The sequence below is a fragment of the Mirounga angustirostris genome, unplaced genomic scaffold (assembly GCF_029215605.1).
Source record: "Mirounga angustirostris isolate CCGP_5_RB_7025 unplaced genomic scaffold, mMirAng1.0.hap1 SCAF_16, whole genome shotgun sequence".
Classification (NCBI taxonomy): domain Eukaryota; kingdom Metazoa; phylum Chordata; class Mammalia; order Carnivora; family Phocidae; genus Mirounga; species Mirounga angustirostris.
Window position 1 is genome coordinate 42,902,299 of NW_026991724.1, and position 17,503 is coordinate 42,919,801.

The following is a 17,503-nucleotide window of genomic DNA, read 5'->3' on the forward strand; positions in this document are numbered from 1 at the left end:
ACATGGCCAATAATCTATGCCATACCCAGCATCCTGGCATTAAAAACAGTTTTGCTTTCAGCCCATATGTTTTTGGCTCATGTATGGGTTTGCTGCAAACTTCTGTACCTATCACTGAACACTGGGATTTTTGTCCCGGGACGGGTGTTTCCAGTACATGGGACTTTCAGTGCTAAAACCAGGACAGTCTGGTCAAACTGATAAGGGAGGCTTCTGCAGGGTGTTGGCTTGTGCTTCGTCTTCAGCTAGCCTTCTGTGTTCCCTCATCAGGTGGGCCAGAGAACTTGCATTTTTAAAAAATTCTCGGGTGATCCTAAAGTTCTACACAAGGAGTACTTAGATGATGAGGACTTGAAAAGGTTTCATACGGTTCTCACAATGCAGTTACTAGATTTTCACATACATACACAACAGATACGTTTATTAACTATAAAGCATGATGATTATTTACTATTCACTAAGTGGAATTGGATCATCATAAAGGTCTTCATCCTCATTGTCCTCATATTGAATGGGATGAGGAGAGGAGGGGGGATGCGGGGGGAAGGTCTTGCTGGCCCAGGGTTGGCAGAGGTGGAAGGGGAGGCCGGAGAGGCAGGCTCGCTTGATGTAACTTTGTGGAAATACATCATAATTTTTGTCTGACTTTTTTGCCTTTTCATTTCTCTAAAAACATTTCTATACCGCACCAATCCTTCTTCCCACTCGCCTTAGTTTCAGCGCTCATATCATAGAAGAGTCCCTGTCATAAAGGAAGTCAAAAGCAGTCTTGAATAATGCTTCTGCCTGATTCAAGTATATTGTTATGTAAACATTTTAAATACTCTTCAGGAGGCTCCTTGTTGAGTCAAAGTATTATATATTTTGACAAATATCGCCAATGCCTCTGCCAAGAAGCATCAGACTTCCTGTCTCACCAGAGTGTATGCCAGATCCTTGTGATGACATTACCAACGATACTAATATAAAATAATAATAATGACAGCGCTAGCCCTTATGTACTTACCATTATGTGCCAGGTCTGCTACTGAGCTCTTTTTAGTTATCTCCCACAAAAGAGGTGGTTTTAGCTCATCTATTCATTGGAATTTAAAGAGGCTGGTTCTCAGCTGCTTGGAGCATTAAATTCCTCTGGAGGGCTTTTTTTTTTTTTTTTTTTCTCCTTACTTTCTTCATGCATTTCGAGGTGTAACAATTATTTTTTTTATTCTTATGTTAATCCCCATACATTACATCATTAGTTTTAGATGAAGTGTTCCATGATTCATTGTTTGTGCATAACACCCAGTGCTCCATGCAGAACATGCCCTCTTTAATACCCATCATCAGGCTAACCCATCCTCCCACCCCCCTCCCCTCTAGAACCCTCAGTTTGTTTTCAGAGTCCATCATCTCTGGAGGGCTTTTTTAAGCATAGGTGTGGGGCCCGAGCCCAGAGTTCCTGATTCAGTAGGAGTGAAGTGGGGCCTGTATTTGTAACAAATTCCCAAGGGAATGCTGTAGTGGTCTGCAGGTTGGAAACTGCCGATTAGAGGAACTTTTAAAATCCCTACACTCAACAACTATCTTCATATTTCGTTGTAAATACCGGCTCAGAAAGAAGTGAGTGATCCCACTGCGGTACACAGGGAGGAAGGTCACGGTAGGCGTCACCTATTTGAGGTGAGACCTTGCCTGAAGGGCCACTGAAATCTGTGTGCTTCTCCTTCCACCTCTTAAAAGCCACACGCCTGTCTCTGGAACTTTAACCCAGGTTTCTCAGAGAACAGAGCGCGCGCCGCCTAGATGCAGTCAGAAACTACATTACCCAGAAGGCAGTGCCTCTGATGGCGAAGGCGGGCGCTCAGCCAATGACAGAGAGCGGAGAGGGGCGTTTCTGCCGCACCGTGGGCGGGACTTCTGGCGTCTCCGCTTAGGACGTCGTTTGGGTGTACGGTGTCTGTGTTGAGCGGCGCTTCTGGTTGGAGCGGCGGGAGGAGGCCGCTTCCCAGAAGGGTCTTCCAGGCTGAGCGAAGGACGGTGAGGAGGATAGGACCTACCTCCACGGTTTTGCATGAGCCCGAAACCACCTGTAACGGGGTTTGCCCCCCTAGCCTCTCCGGCGCCGCGGCACTAGCCCTTCGTTCCCGAGGCACCCGCACGGGGCCCCCTGGACCTTGTTGCGCGTTTACACAGCGGAGACCGAGGTCCCTGGTCACCCGGCCCTGGGCTGGGGTGAGGGGTCGGCTGAGCTCGCTAGCCGGGCTTTAGTCGCCGCTTCTCGCGGTCTCGCTCGGCCCGTGGGCCTCATGGCGGCGCCGGCGCTGGTGAGTGGAGGGTCGCGCAGGCTCACGCGCGCTGGGGTCGCGGTCCTCACGGTTCCGCCCGCAGTGATACAGATCCTGGGACTCTTCGCCATTCCTTCTTCATGCTCTTGGATCTGGAGTTCCTGGAGGAATACGGCGGGGGGTGGGGGTGGGGGTAGATCTAATCACTTCTAACCCAGGGTTCTGAATCCAGGCCAGGGGTTATAAGGGGAGGCCCCCATTTCTGCCCCTGACCTCAGCTTGCCTTTTCACTGCCCTTGGCCTCCATTCCCTCGGGTCTAAAATTGGAATAACCGTGTGTGTGTATTAACGATTATTGTCTCTCACTTGAGGGAACCAGAGAGGGCATGTGTGTGAAGTGGCCTTATTGCTCAGCACGACCCAGAGAGCATCAGTCTGGATGTGATTTGAGAGGGACTAACCTGGTCCTGCACTGCTCTTAGGCTCACACCAGGGAGAGCCTGGCCTTCGGGCCTCCCTGCCTTAGGCCTCTACCCAGCTGGAAGCTGGGAGAGGGGATGGGAGCTGCGTTTTGTGAATTGCTTCTTCTCTGGTAGGTATAGAAGGCTCCTGGACAGGGGCGCCTGGGTGGCTCAGTCGGTTAAGCGACTGCCTTCGGCTCAGGTCATGATCCTGGAGTCCCGGGATCGAGTCCCGCATCGGGCTCCCTGCTCGGCGGGGAGTCTGCTTCTCCCTCTGACCCTCCTCCCTCTCATGCTCTCTGTCTCTCATTCTCTCTGTCTCAAATAAATAAATAAAATCTTAAAAAAAAAAAAAAAAAGGCTCCTGGACAGGTGGGGAAGACAATCCAGTCACTGGATTGAACTTTGCAGATGCCATCTGTGTATTTACAAGTGGAGTTGGTTTGCAACTTGCAACAGTGATCCGTTTTCCTCTTTAACACATTTTCTTATTCAGGTTCTGCCACTTTCCAAAGGTTTGGATTTTGCCACTGGCTTTTAGGAGAGACTACATTAGTAAGGTAAAAACAAAAATCCTTTTGGGATTTCTTTCGGTTGGTGAAAACAGGTGCTAATGTAAGTTTTTCCTAAAAGCAAAGCTGGCAGTAAGGGGAACTTTCAGAAAGTTGGGGGATACTTTTCATTTTACTGCATTTTGGCTTAGGAAAGTTTTCATAGGAACACTGTGCTTTCAGATAGTGGGGGAAACCTGTGCTTGAAGGGTGACTCCATTACAATATTCATTAATGATGGTGTACAGGAATGCTGTCTCTCCTGAGTTGTAAACACACAACAGGCCTTAAGTTACTCTGTAGCATGTCACCCTGTTTACTCTCATCCTAGCTCTGACCACCTTCGGGACTTACGTTAGTTATTAATCTTTCCTCACCTGGCCTGCTCCCTAACTTCACGCCAGCCCCAATCCAGTGCCCCCTGAGAGAGGCCTCCCCTGGTTGCTCCAGCTAAAGTCCCCTAATGTTTGCAATCAGTTCATTCTCTTTTGTTGTTTTCGGAGCCCTTAGGGCCCCATGACTTGATCTTGGTCATTTCTTTAATTTCTTGTCCAGACCTTTCCCCAGCTCCAGAGTGTGAGCTCCTGTTCTCTGCTCTATCTCCAAGCCTAGCACCAGTGCCCAATAAGGGATTGATGAACGAAAGATTTTTCTCTCTAGGACTATGTATGTCACACTTAGATTAACTCTAAACCCCCGACCATGGCTGGACCTGAGGGACCTGGGTTCAAATCTTGCCCCTTCCCATTAGACACACAACTCTGTTCCACTTGGCTTTGAGCCTCCGTTTGCTGCTTGTGAAATGGAGGTGATGGCACTTACCTTATGGGCTTAATATCTGCTCCTCACTGCCTACATAAGATTATCATTGTTTTGTGTCTTTCTCCAATGGCTTCCTACACAGGAGGCTTTTCTTTCCCACGTTCTTTACTCTGTCAGAGGCACCATCTGCCTCCCTCCTGAGCCCAGCACAGAGCTAGGTTCTCAGGAGATACTCAGGGGTTCAGGCCTCGGGTCTTCCTGGACTTCTGCCGGTGACCAAGCAACAGGCTGTCATCTCATCTAATAGATATACAGCCACCCATCACTTCTGTTTGATATTCCAGGCATTGATAACATTTAAAGATGTGGCTGTGACCTTCACTGGGGAGGAGTGGAGACACCTGGACCTAGCCCAGAGGACCTTATACCGGGAGGTGATGCTGGAGACTTGTGGGCTCCTGGTTTCACTGGGTAAGGATTCATTGTTCTCCAGAGTGGTACCCACAGGCTTTCATTCCATCCTTTCTCTCTAAGCATGGCTGATTGAGAAGGCCTCTGGGACCCACCTTCCTGTCTCCCCACGTCCTCAGCCTATTCTGTTCTAACCTCTTATTGGCGTCCCTATGTGTGCAATAGGGATTGTTGTATAAGAAACATAATTCCCAACATTCTTACCCAAGTGTCCAGCAAAAGCTGTCCTCAGTCTGAAGTCCTTATTCCAGATCTCCGTAATAGGTAAGGTGACTGGTTCAGTTTGGTTGGGTCAAATGTCCTCGTAGCCCAGTAAGCAGGACCTGTGAGTTCTCCAAGAAGTGGGTGAATCAGACAGACAGGAAGATATGTGACATCATGCTACTGGTATATTTCTAAGCACAATCTCGGCTAAATGGCTTCTTTGGCTCCTGGTGTCTGCAGTTTTCCCTTATTTCCTAAGGCCTATGCCTTGCTTCTCTGCTGCTAAGGGAGATCATTTTAGAGGGTGCACAGACACATCATCAGTGGCATTGATGGGGATCTAAGAAAGTTCTTCCTTTTTCCTTCCTCTTTCCTACCTTCTGATTGTTGCTGGAAGAGTCTGGGCTTGGTGCTGCATCTTTAGCTCTCCTATGTCTCTTAGCTAATTTCCCCTTCAGAAAGAATAACTGTAGGACACATAGCCTTGAGGACGCAGCATGAGCTTCCTGGGACTGAATACAGTTATTTTGACTTTATTGTATTTTTATAGTAACCTTTCACTTAGTCCATGTGACCTAATAGCGGTGAAGTGCTTAGAATAGAACTAGGAACATAGCAAGTATGACACATGTACTTATTATATGTACTAAATCAGTCAGTCCCAACTATTCTCCCACCGAAATTTAAATGGCCAATTTACCCAGAAATTGGTCTGTATATGAACTGAATGGAGGCCTGAGGTCTCCCTTTTCCCAGATGTCCAAATGGTCACCATGACAGGGCTCTCCCAGCCTTGTGTCAACATTGTCTCTCCCGGGAGGTCAGTCATCAATGCAGTAAATGGTGTTAACTTGTGACCATTGTGATTAGTTGTTGAAAGGAGATGCGTGGGGAATAGTATTCCAGGTGGAGGGACCAACAGGAGCCAAGTCCCTGTGGGGACAGGGAGCTCAGTTCCATGATAGAGATGGAAGGTCTGATTTAACTTTGACACTGTCCCATCATGGGGCTCAGTTCCAGGCATCTAGCAAACATCAGTGAACATTTGCTGCAGGACAACTGGATGCATTCTGGCCTGCAGTATAGGATTTTCTAGGAGTTTCTGTGGGTCGTGGTGCCTTAGTCACTGGATTCTCTCCAGAGTCCTCCTGTCTTTAAGCCTTCACATTTGGCAAAACATGCTTGGGTGCATGTACCAGAAAACCTCCTCATACTGATTTCACCCCTGAAAAATGTAATGACTTCGCCTGATGAGAAGCCCTGAGGTGATGCTGGCTCCTGGCCTGGTAGGTGCCAACCCAGGCGTGTCTGTTCACTTTCTGTCCTTGGTCCAGGCCATCAGGCCAGTATCCTCAAAGTCACCATGGGATGCTACAGCGGCAAGTAGGGCAGCAGGTCCCCACCTTCAGCTCTGTCTTCCCAACTTGGATTAAAGGCTTTTTCTTCAGAATGGGTAGCAGCTTTAGGTCAAGGCCCACCTCGGACAACTATCGGTAGATGCCATTCAACAGTTGATTCAGTCCAGTGTTTTTTAGCCATCCTTGGGCACCAGAATCACCTGGGGAGCTTTACAGACTCCCCGTGTTCTGTCCTTATGCCCAGAGATTTGGTTTAACTCACATTTGGTTTAACAGACATCTCCAGGTAGTTCTGATCCACGGGGAGGTGGAATCCTACTGGCTTCATTAGGGAACACCTTCTGGAGGGAGTTTCCTTTCTGGAGTTTCATGGTGGCATGTGAAAGGTGTATACTCCTGTATACTTGAGACTTTTCCTTTTGTCCTTACCTACATACCCATGCCCCATTTCTTTCTTCATGCACAGGGTATCCTGTTCCCAAACCAGAGCTGACCTTCCTAGTGGAACATGGGCAGGAACTATGGACAGTGAAGAGAGGCCTCTCCAAAAGCACCTACACAGGTAGGTGGCTGAGAGTCTGGCAGGTGGGTGTCCTGGCAATGGGTTTCATGGCAACTCACAGACTGCCAGGGGATCACCTGTCTGAAATTCCATGGGCAGCTTCTTTTGTGGCCTTCCTGGAGTCTTGGTTGGTCATGGAGCACTCCCAGTTGTTTCCCTTGTCTTTCCACCCCATCGCACTCTTCATCTTTATTAGGATTGGGAGGTGGTATACTGAGTAAGAGACAAGCTCTCAATGCTTGGCCACTCACTAGCCTCATGACTGAGGAAGTTGCATGATCTTGCTATTCCTCTGATACACAAGTTAGGCTAAGTTAATGCTATCTTGCTGTAAAAGATAAACTCCCAATTCTAGGTCAGTTAGCAAATGAATAAGAGTTTTTTTCTCATTTATGACATGGTTAATGTGGGTCAGCAGGGGTACTCTGTACCACCTATTTATTCAGGGATCCGGGTGCGTTCTGTTGCCAGTATGTTGCTTTAAGTGTGCCCTGGCATCATCCAAGTGGCCAAGAGGAATAGGAGAGAAGGGGAGTAGAGATGGCCCCCAGCTTACAGTGGTTCAACTTTGGATTCTTCCACTTTATACTGGTGTGAAAGCAGTATGCATTCGGGGGAAGGTGGCCTCTGAATTTTGAGTTTGGATCTTTTCCTGGGCTAGTGATATTGCAGTATGATGCTCTCTCCTGATGCTGGGCAGCAGTAGCGAGTCGAGCTCCCAGTCAGCCGTGCAATCGCGCGGGTAACCACCAGTACACTTAGAACCATTGTGTTTTTCACTTTCAGTACAATATTCAATAAATGCATGAGAGATTCAACACTTTTTTATGAAATAGTCTTTGTATTTGATGATTTTGCCCAACTGTAGGCTAATGTAAGTGTACTAAGCACGTTTAAGGTAATCCAGGCTAAGCTATGATGTGTGGTGGGTTACGTGTGTTAAACGCATTTTGGGGGCACCTGGGTGGCTCAGTCGGTTAAGCGGCTGCCTTCGGCTCAGGTCATGATTCCAGGGTCCTGGGATCGAGCCCTGCGTTGGGCTCCCTGCATAGCGGTGAGCCTGCTTCTTCCTCTGTCTCTGTGATCTCTCTTTTTCGTTCTGACTCAAATAAATAATAAAATCTTTATTTTAAAAAACGCATTTTGATGGGTTCATTGAGATGTAACCCCATCATAAGTTGTGGAAGATCTGTAGTCCTATCCCCTTGCACACATACATCATTTCGTTCAGATTTCATTGACAAGAACTGGTCATTAGGCTACATGTCACATCAAACTGGGAAATGTGGTTTAGCTTTGTGCCCAAGGAGAAGAGGCCAGGGATATGATGAACGTATCCTAGTCTGCTAAACTAGCCTACATTAGAAAAAGATGGTTTCTGCATCATCAGATTATTTGGGAATATAATTAGATAACAAGAAACTGCTTATCGCACAGTGCCTGACTCAGAGTGAGTGACAAAGTAACAAAAGTTGTGTGTTTGTAATATTTAGGCATTATTAGTCATAATGAATAATGATATCTCAGACTTCCTTCCAAATTCAGAAAAGACAGTCCTTTCTTTTTCTGCAGATTACACCTCTAACTATACTTTGCATCCCACACTTTTCCACCTTCATCCAGTCATTCATTCACCTATATATCTCTGCATCTATCCATCCTTCCACTTGTGAAGCAGATATTCGGAAGCAGTCCCTAGCCTTGTTCTCTTCTTGCCTTCTTGTCTTATAAAACCTCAAGGAGACATTTGCCTTTGTCAGCCTCACATCTGGGCTGTCAGAGCTGCTGGGGCCATCGAGTGGGTGGAGAGGATTCAGTGCAGATTCGTGATCTCTCCCCTCTCGTGTTCCTTCTGGCTACTCAGCCAGCAAGTGTCCGGCCCTCCCCTCCTCACCCCTTAGGGTCTGTCTCACACCTTCACCCCGCTCTGCAGTTCCACATCTTCACTCGAATATCCCAATGTTCCAGTGTTCCACTGACATCCTAAAAAGGACCTCATGATCTGGCCCACTCCTCCCACCTCGCCATTTTCAACTACTGGTCTTACCATTCTGTAAGTCAAGAAAGCCAGGAAGAAAAGGACGACCCCACACTACCTCCGTCTTCTTCACACCCTCTATCCAGCTGTTCCTGAATCTTGATCGTGTTTCATCTTCCGTATCTCCAGAATCCGTCACCTTCCCCAGCTCCGTCGGTTCCGCACGAGCATCCTCGTCCAAGCCACACTCGTGTCTCGGCCGACGACGCTAGCAGATTTCCAGCTGCTCTCCATGTATCTGCTGCGTGCCTCTGATCCGCTCTCTGCCTTCCGTCCGCTTCCCTATCCACTCACCCGTCTTCCAGATATCACCACCCACCTCGCTGCTCATAACTCAGCATGTGACCTACTTCACATTGAGAAGAGAGGCTACACACTTGGCCTTCTTGCTCTTTACCCCTGACACACTCATCCTGCAGCTTACTTCTCACAGAGGTGAGAGGTGGAAGAGTTCTCACACCCGGCATGGCGAGTTCCCCCAGCAGAGTCTAGATCTCACCTTCGCCTAACTTCTCAGGTGTATTAGTTATCTTTTGCCGTGTGGCAATATTACCACAAACAGAGCTTACAATATCACTTATTTACTGTGTCTCATCTGTGGGTCAGAGGTCCAGGCGCAACTTGGTGGGGTCCGCTCCCAGACGAAAGTAGGGTGCGTGGATGGATGGGGAAGCGGACGGAAGGCAGAGAGTGGATCAGAGGCACGCAGCAGATACATGGAGAGCAGCTGGAAATCTGCTAGCGTCATGCGGGCTAGAGACGAGTATGGCTTGAACGAGGATGCTCGTGCGGAACCGACGGAGCTGGGGAAGGTGACGGATTCTGGAGATACGGAAGATGAAACACGATCAAGATTCAGGAACGGCTGGATAGAGGGTGTGAAGAACATGGAGGTGGTGTGGGGTCGTTCTTTGGTCCCTGGCTTTCTTGACTTACAGAATGGTAAGACCAGTCAGAGACACCTCACAACATGTCAGGTTCCTTCAGATCAAGTGTTGGTGGGAGAGACTCCAGCAAGAGGGATGCAACACACAGCCTCATCTTTTACATTTCCACCACTTGGCCACATCAGAAGCAAATCAAGGGCCTGAGCCATTCTGCCAGAGGGCATCATAACAGGGTGTAAGCACCATGAGGTAGGAATTACAGGAAGCCATATGTGAGTCTGCTGCACCTGGGACCTTGGGTCTTCACATAAGTGAAGGAAGTGAAGGAAATAATTCCTGCCTCTTCTAGATCTTCACCTTCTCTCATCTCAACATAGGAAACACAGTGAAGTTTTGGACACTTGGGGGAAACTTGAAACAAAACATGCTCTTGGCTCTCCCAACACATGTAATTGTTGACGACTCTATTTCACCTGAACAACCAAGCTTCTGGGAGTTTTCTCATTCTCTGAAGAGACAGCCACGCAGGATCAGGACTTCTAGGCTTCCTCGTTACTATTTTACTATTTTCTTTAATTACTGTACGAGGGTATAACTTACACATAGTGAATATACAAATCTTAAGGGTTCATCTTTATGAAATATTACATATATAACCCCAAGTATCCACCACACAGGTCAAGAAATATTTCCAGCACCTCCCAGGTTTCTTCTGCTCCCTCCTTGTTAATACCCTTTTTACAAAAGTAGCCGGTGTTCAACTCAGTCACTGTAGATTAGTTTTGAAGACTTATAAATGGACCCCCACAGTACATAATACTGTTATGTCCGTCTTGATAATCATCATGGCTCTGAGGTTCCCTCATGTGGTTGTAAAATGTAGAGTTATTTCTTAACTGTGCAGTGTCTCAGTGAATGAATAGATTACATATATCCATTTTTCCTGTTACTTGGCTTGTCCTCCATTTTCAGAATATTGTGAGGAATGCAGCTGTGAATATTCTTGATCATATTTTTTGTTGGATATAAGCACACATTTCTGTTGGGAATATGTAAATGAGTGGCCTGGCTGGATCATGGTGTAGATACATGATTAGCTTCAGTAGAAACCACCAAACAGTTTCAAAGGGACCGCGCCATTTCACATTCCCAGTAGTCATGCATAAGAGTCGTCAACTGTTAACACCTACTGGGGAGCAGGTGGTATCTTCCTCTTTATTCTTTGAGACCCAGTAGTGTTGTTTCTCAGCACCACACTACTGAAAATGTTCTTACTCAGGTTACTGTTGACATTCTGATTGGCAAGTGCAACACCTATAATAATGATAAGAGGGGTGTACAGGTTACTGAACATTTGCCATGTACTGGATTGGTTGATTTACATAATTTTTCTTATGTAACATTATTGTGAACATTGTTATGTGTCCTCCCCAAATTCATACTTGGAGCTGGGGGGTTAGAACCCAGCTGGGGGGTTAGAATAGTGATGCTATTAGAGGTCGGGATTTGGGGAGATGATTGGGTTTAGATGAGGTCATGGGGGTGGAGTCCCCATGATGGGATTGGTGTCCTTAGAGGAAGACAAAGGGAGACCATAGTCTTTCCTAGGTGGTGTGTGTGTGCTGGGGGTGTCTCTTCTTGCTTCCATAAAGGCCCTATCTCCAAATTCACATTGGAGGTTAGGGCTTCAACACATGAATTTTGGGGGAACACAAACATGCAGTCCATAACAGTTTGCTTTTGGGGTAAATATAGGGCTATTCATATATTGTTTATCTTGCGTCAGTTTTGGTAATTTGAATCTTTCAAGGAGTTTTTCCACTTCATCTAATTATTCTATCCATTACATTTTAAGATTGTTTTATCTTAAAATGTTAAATTTTATGTTATATATATATATTTTTTACCACAGTAAATAAAACTAAAAAAATAAATGAAGATACTCATATATATTTTTTACGTTTTTATCTTAATCACCTGGTGCTCATCATGACAAGTGTACTCCTTAATCCCCATCACCTATTTAACCCATCCCCCCACCCACCTCCCCTCTAGTAACCATCAGTTTGCTCTCTATAGTTAAGAATCTGTTTCTTGATTTGTCTCTGTCTGTCTCTTTTTTCCCTTTGTTCATTTGTTTTGTTTCTTAAATTCCACATATAAGTGAAGCCATATGGTATTTGTCTTTCTCTGACTGATCACTTCACATTATACTCTCTAGCTGTGTCCATGTTGTTGTAAATGATAAGATTTCATTGTTTTTTATGGCTGAATAATATTCCATTGCATATATATAACTCCTTTTCTTTATCCATGCATCAGTCAGTGGATGCTTGGGGCATATTTTGGTCATTGTAAATAATGCTGCAATAAACAGGGATGCGTGTATCCTATGTACATGGTTTTTTTTTTTTTTTTTAAGATTTTATTTATTTATTTGAGAGAGAGAATGAGAGACAGAGCATGAGAGGGAGGAGGAGGGTCAGAGGGAGAAGCAGACCCCGTGCCGAGCAGGGAGCCCGAATCGGGACTCGATCCCGGGACTCCAGGATCATGACCTAGGCCGAAGGCAGTCGCTTAACCACCTGAGCCACCCAGGCGCCCTATGTACGTGTTTTTATAATGCCATTATTAACTGACATTCTCAAAACAGACTTAAAAATTACTTCATCGTACTCATGTATATACGTGCTTTTTAATTTGAACTTTATAAAAAGTATCATAGGTTATATTGTCTTACATGATTTGTACTTTTTATTCAACAGTATATTATTAAGATTCACCGTGCCTGTAGTATAGTTCACTCATTTTTTTCTTCTGTAGTCATTTGCATGAATATAACACAAAGTATTCATTTATTTTCATGAGCACTTTCATGTTTCCAGTTTTTTATACCCACAGAGTGCTGTTGTGAAAATTCACGTACATATGTCCTCATGCATATGTGTAGGAATTTCTCTTAGTAGTGTTCCTAGGGCTAGAATTTTTCGATTATTATAAGTGAGCAAAAGGAGAACTTTACTAGATGCTGCCCTGCTGTTTTCTCAAATGGAATCTTACCTGTTTACACTTCACCTGCATTACACTAGCGATTCTATGGATCTGTGGCTTTTCCAACACTTGGTACTGTCAAGTTCTTTAGTTTTTTCAATCGGGTGAATATAATATGGTATCACATTGTGGTCTTTTGCCCTTCCCTCATATCCAGGAAAGTTGAGCACCTCTTCATATGTTGATTGGCTGATGTAGATCTTCTGTGAAATGTCAGCTCATACAAATATGCTTAGTTTTCATTTTGGATATGGAGTGTTGAAGTTACCGACTGTAATTGTGGTTTTTCTATTTCTCCTTCGAACTCAGTTTTTGGTTTATTTTGGGGCTCTGATATTTGTTGCGTACAGATTTAGGATTGTTATGTCTTCCTGGTGGATTGATCTTTTATCATTGTATAATGTCCCTCTTTTTCTCATTTACTTTGGTCTGTAGTCTGTGGTATCTGATATTAATTTAGATAGATACCTTTGTTTGCCTTTTTTTTTTTTTTAAGATTTTATTTATTTATTTGACAGAGAGAGAGAGCACAAGCAGGGGGAGCCTCAGGCAGAGGGAGAAGCAGGCCTCCCGCTGAGCAGGGAGCCCGATGCGGGGCTCAATCCCAGGACCCTGAGATCATGACCTGAGCTGAAGGCAGACGCTTAACCGACTGAGCCACCCAGGCGCCCCCCACCGTTTGCCTTTTAAAAAATAATATTTGGTTTAGTCCAATTGACTAGTCTTTTCATTTACAGTTAATGCTTTTTTATCTTGTTTATGAAATCTTTCACTTTCCCAAGATCTAAAAGATAATCATTTTTACTATTTACTAAATGTTGTTAATGGTGAGCCTCTGACAGTTAGATCTTAATCAGTCTAGAGTTAATTTTTATGTGGCATGAGGTTAGGAATGCAATTTCATTTTCCCCCATATGGGAAATTGTTTCTCTAGATCCATTTATTGAGTAGTCCCTCCTTTTCCCACTGGGCCTCTCTGCTGCTTCTGTCATATTTCAGAGTTCATACATACATTTCTGAGTTCTTAATTCTGTTTTTTCCTTTGACAGTTTATCTTAAATCTATGCCTACATCGTACTGCCTTGTGTATAATCATCATAATTCTAATTCCTCAAAGGGCAAGACTCCCTTCTTTTTTCTTCTTTGGAGCTAGCCTGGTCTGTTTGTTCTTTTTTGTAAATTCCACGATCAGTTTGTCAATATCCTTGAAAAACTCTGTTGGGATTTTATTTGAGGTTGTGTTGAATTTATAGATGAATTTAAGGGCGACGTTATATTACTAACCTCCCTTTTCATAGAGATCTTCATTAATGTGGTAAATTTATAATTCTCCTCATCTCAGTGGTATTTGTTTGGCGTCTGTTCACCTAGTCTTTACTCAGACGAAGTAGACGCAGTACGCCCGCCCAGTAGTTTCTCACCGTCCCCCACTATCCCACAGCCCAGAATCCTGACATTTTTTTCTTTCCTCAGTCCCTGTCTGCCTCTCCATCCTCATCTCCACCATCCTCTTGTCCACTTCACTTTGCCTGGCATTCGGAATTCTCTGAAGACACCGCATGTTGTAGTTTCTCTCCTCATTCCTCCATCAGAGAATCCCTCCTCTCCTTTAGAAATAAGCTCCCACAGCACCTTTTCCAGGTAGCCTCCACTGGCCTCTCTCTGTCTCCCATGTGGCTCAGGCTCGGTGTCCCTTCCCTGTGCTGCCATACCATGTTGGGGCACAGTTGTTACATACGGTGTAGTCGTTACTCGCCCACCCGCCGCCATTCTGGAGGGTGAGGAGTCTTCTCCGCTCCAGATTCTCTACACCCTGCCCCAGCTTTTCTTCCTGGGTTGCCTTTTAAAGATGTCAAGAGTCCAAGGATTAGTGAAGAAAGAAACTGTAAACCTGGGCTGAATAGATACATAAATGCCACAGGAATTAGAGGGGTTATTTTCATCTTCATTCTACCACTCAGATGGTAATTTTGTTTGTTCTGTGTTGACATGACTAATAGACACCTTTCTGTATTGGATTCCCTTCAGGTGAAAAAGCAAAACCTGAGACCACAGAACTTACTGCTTCTCAGCTGGCCTTCACTGAGGAAGCCCCTTTTGAGGAACAAGTGACCCAGGGAGTCCCAAGGGATTCCAGGTTGGGGCAAGCAAGGGATCAGGAAAAGCTATCAGAAATGCAGGAAGGGAACTTGAGGCCAGGAGCAGACCCCCACAAGGAGACATGCCCTAGGAAGTTGACCCATAAACATGATGATTTGGAGGCAGATGATCGTTTGTGTTTAACGGTTTTGCAGGAGCGAGTCACTACCCAAGGTGATCTCCGTGAACATGGACAAGGACCAGGAAAAGACCCTGTGATAGATGCAAGGAATAACCTGTATAAGTGCAAAGACTGTGGGAAAAGGTTTAGCAAGAATTGGGCCCTTGGTCGGCATCAGCAGATTCATGCTGGAGTGAAGCCCTATAAATGCAGCGAATGTGGGAAAGCCTGTCGTTATATGGCAGACTTCATTCGACATATGAGGTTGCATACTGGGGAAAAACCGTACAAGTGCATTGAGTGTGGGAAGGCCTTCAAACGCAGGTCTCACCTCACAGAGCACCAGCGCATTCACACTGGAGATAAGCCCTATGAGTGCAAAGAATGCGGTAAAACTTTCACCCACCGCTCTTCTTTTAACCAACATAATATGACCCATGCTAGGGAAAAGCCCTTTTTGTGCAAGGAATGCGGCAAAGCTTTTTACTACAGCTCTTCCTTTGCTCAACACATGAGGATTCACACTGGAAAGAAACTCTACAAGTGCAGTGAATGTGGAAAGGCCTTCACTCACCGTTCCACTTTTATCCAGCATAATATGACCCACACAGGAGAAAAACCCTTTTTGTGCAAAGAATGTGGAAAAGCTTTTTGCCTCAGCTCATCCTTTACTCAACACATGAGGATTCACACTGGAGAGAAACCCTTTGAGTGCAACGAATGTGGAAAGGCCTTCACTCACCGCTCCACTTTTATCCGGCACAAGAGGACTCATACTGGGGAGAAGCCCTTTGAATGCAAGGAATGTGGGAAAGCCTTTTGTGACAGCTCTTCCTTAATTCAACACATGAGGATTCACACTGGCGAGAGGCCCTATAAGTGCAGTGACTGTGGAAAAGCCTTTACACACCACTCTGTTTTTATCCGACATAATAGGACCCACAGTGGAGAAAAACCCTTGGAGTGTAAAGAATGTGCGAAAGCCTTTTACTACAGCTCTTCCTTTACTCGACACATGAGGATTCACACTGGCGAGAAGCCCTATGTATGCAGAGAATGTGGGAAGGCCTTTACCCAACCTGCGAACTTTGTTCGTCATAATAGGATCCACACTGGAGAAAAACCGTATGAATGCAAAGACTGTAAGAAGGCTTTCTGTGACAACTTTGCCTTAACTCAACACATGAGAACTCACACTGGAGAGAAACCCTTTGAATGTAGTGAATGTGGAAAAACCTTCAGCCACAGTTCATCCTTCACTCACCATCGAAAAATTCATACCAGAGTTTAAAGGCCTCTGCGGGTTGTTTACATCGGTCAGTTTTAGTGAACTCATACTGATGAAATACCTTTTCTTTTGAATGTAACTTTTCAGGAAAACCTTTTGGCCAGAGAAATATCTTGCTCATTATCTGATAATTCGTACTGAAGAGAAACATAATTACCATCTGTGTGTAAGCTTTTTGTGGCAGGTCATCTCAAGGGTCATATTAGAAATTGACCCAGCCTAGACCCTTACACTACCCCTGGGAATCATCCACAAGTGAGGCCCAGTGGTTATGCATTTAGAAAATATGTCAGCAAGAATTCTTCTTATATTTATACTATGAAACCATCTCAAGAGCATTTTAGAAGTACAATGAGAGGTGGAGGAGGAGATGTAGAAGAGAAAGGGAAAGGAAATGTGAGTGTATGGCTTCTTTCCAATTTCCCTGCCAAGCTTGTGATAATTTGTCATTACGGTTGGGGCAGGGGATGGTGGGGGTATGAGAGATAAAAAGACCTCATTCCCTTTATGTGTGTGTGTTTAAGATTTATTTGAGAGAGCACGAGAGGGAACACGAGTGGGGGAGAGGGAGAAGCAGGCTCCCCGCTTAGCAGGCAGCCCCGTGTGTGGCTGAATCCTAGGACCCTGGGATCATGACCTGAGCCGAAGTCAGACACTTAACTGGCTGAGCCACCCAGGCGCCCCATGTGTCTTTTATATATCTGTTGTCAGGAGAGTTGGACCATTGAAGGCAGCCATGCTGCCAACATTTTTTGAAAATACTCCTTATTCTAAAACATTGTCATTTTTACCCTTGGGGAGCATAAATGTTTGAGAGATTCAGAGGCCCAAGTCATAAAATACTTAACACACATACACATACACACTCATATATTTAGTCAATTCTTGTTATTCATCGTAGTTGTATTCTGTAAATCCATCACAAACATTGAATTAATGACTACTGAACCATTGCTTCTAAGGGAAATGCAAACTTATGTTCGTCTGAGCCTCTGTTCACATTTTCATCTACCAATCAATGCATGACCTATTATGGATTTTTGTTCTGTTTAAAGGCATCTGAATTTAATATATGTTTCTTAGAAATAAATTATATGCAGTATTATAATAAAACTATTTCTGTTACATCATTTTGTATAGTGTATTCTATTTTTACTGTACTACTTTAAGTCAGTCATACAAACAATACACAGTTTAGTACTCACATTAAATAAACAGTAAACAGCACAGTAATGTGAACACCTACACTGCTATATTGTACAGTCATGCAAAGAAAGTGCAGAAAAAGTTAAAATTAATCAAAGATTAACATTAAGTACAACTAGTTTTGAGAGAGCTGTGGG

The 17,503-nt window shown here is 44.8% G+C and overlaps 1 protein-coding gene across 2 annotated transcripts; it reads left to right on the plus strand.

Annotated features, from left to right (window-relative positions):
* Nucleotides 1-1,904: 1,904 nt before the first annotated feature.
* On the plus strand, nucleotides 1,905-17,290 carry ZNF599 (zinc finger protein 599). 2 transcript variants are annotated; one of them, XM_045891252.3, is made up of 4 exons: nucleotides 1,905-2,306; nucleotides 4,386-4,512; nucleotides 6,541-6,636; nucleotides 14,641-17,290. In XM_045891252.3, exons 1-4 carry the CDS (start codon nucleotides 2,289-2,291, stop codon nucleotides 16,161-16,163), a joined length of 1,764 nt encoding a protein of 587 aa, XP_045747208.1. In that variant the 5' UTR covers nucleotides 1,905-2,288; the 3' UTR covers nucleotides 16,164-17,290. The 2 variants fall into 2 exon arrangements, with proteins under 2 accessions (XP_045747208.1, XP_054367326.1); XM_054511351.2 differs by having other exon boundaries at nucleotides 1,906-2,306; nucleotides 6,541-6,659; nucleotides 14,907-17,290.
* The last annotated feature ends 213 nt before the right edge of the window (nucleotides 17,291-17,503 follow it).

What these genes read in the sequence shown, in the direction of transcription:
- ZNF599 (XM_045891252.3), top strand. An exon ending in TGGGCTCCTGGTTTCACTGG is followed by an intron (nt 4,513 to 6,540) that starts GTAAGGATTCAT and finishes CTTCATGCACAG; the next exon opens with GGTATCCTGTTCCCAAACCA. An exon ending in CTCCAAAAGCACCTACACAG is followed by an intron (nt 6,637 to 14,640) that starts GTAGGTGGCTGA and finishes GATTCCCTTCAG; the next exon opens with GTGAAAAAGCAAAACCTGAG.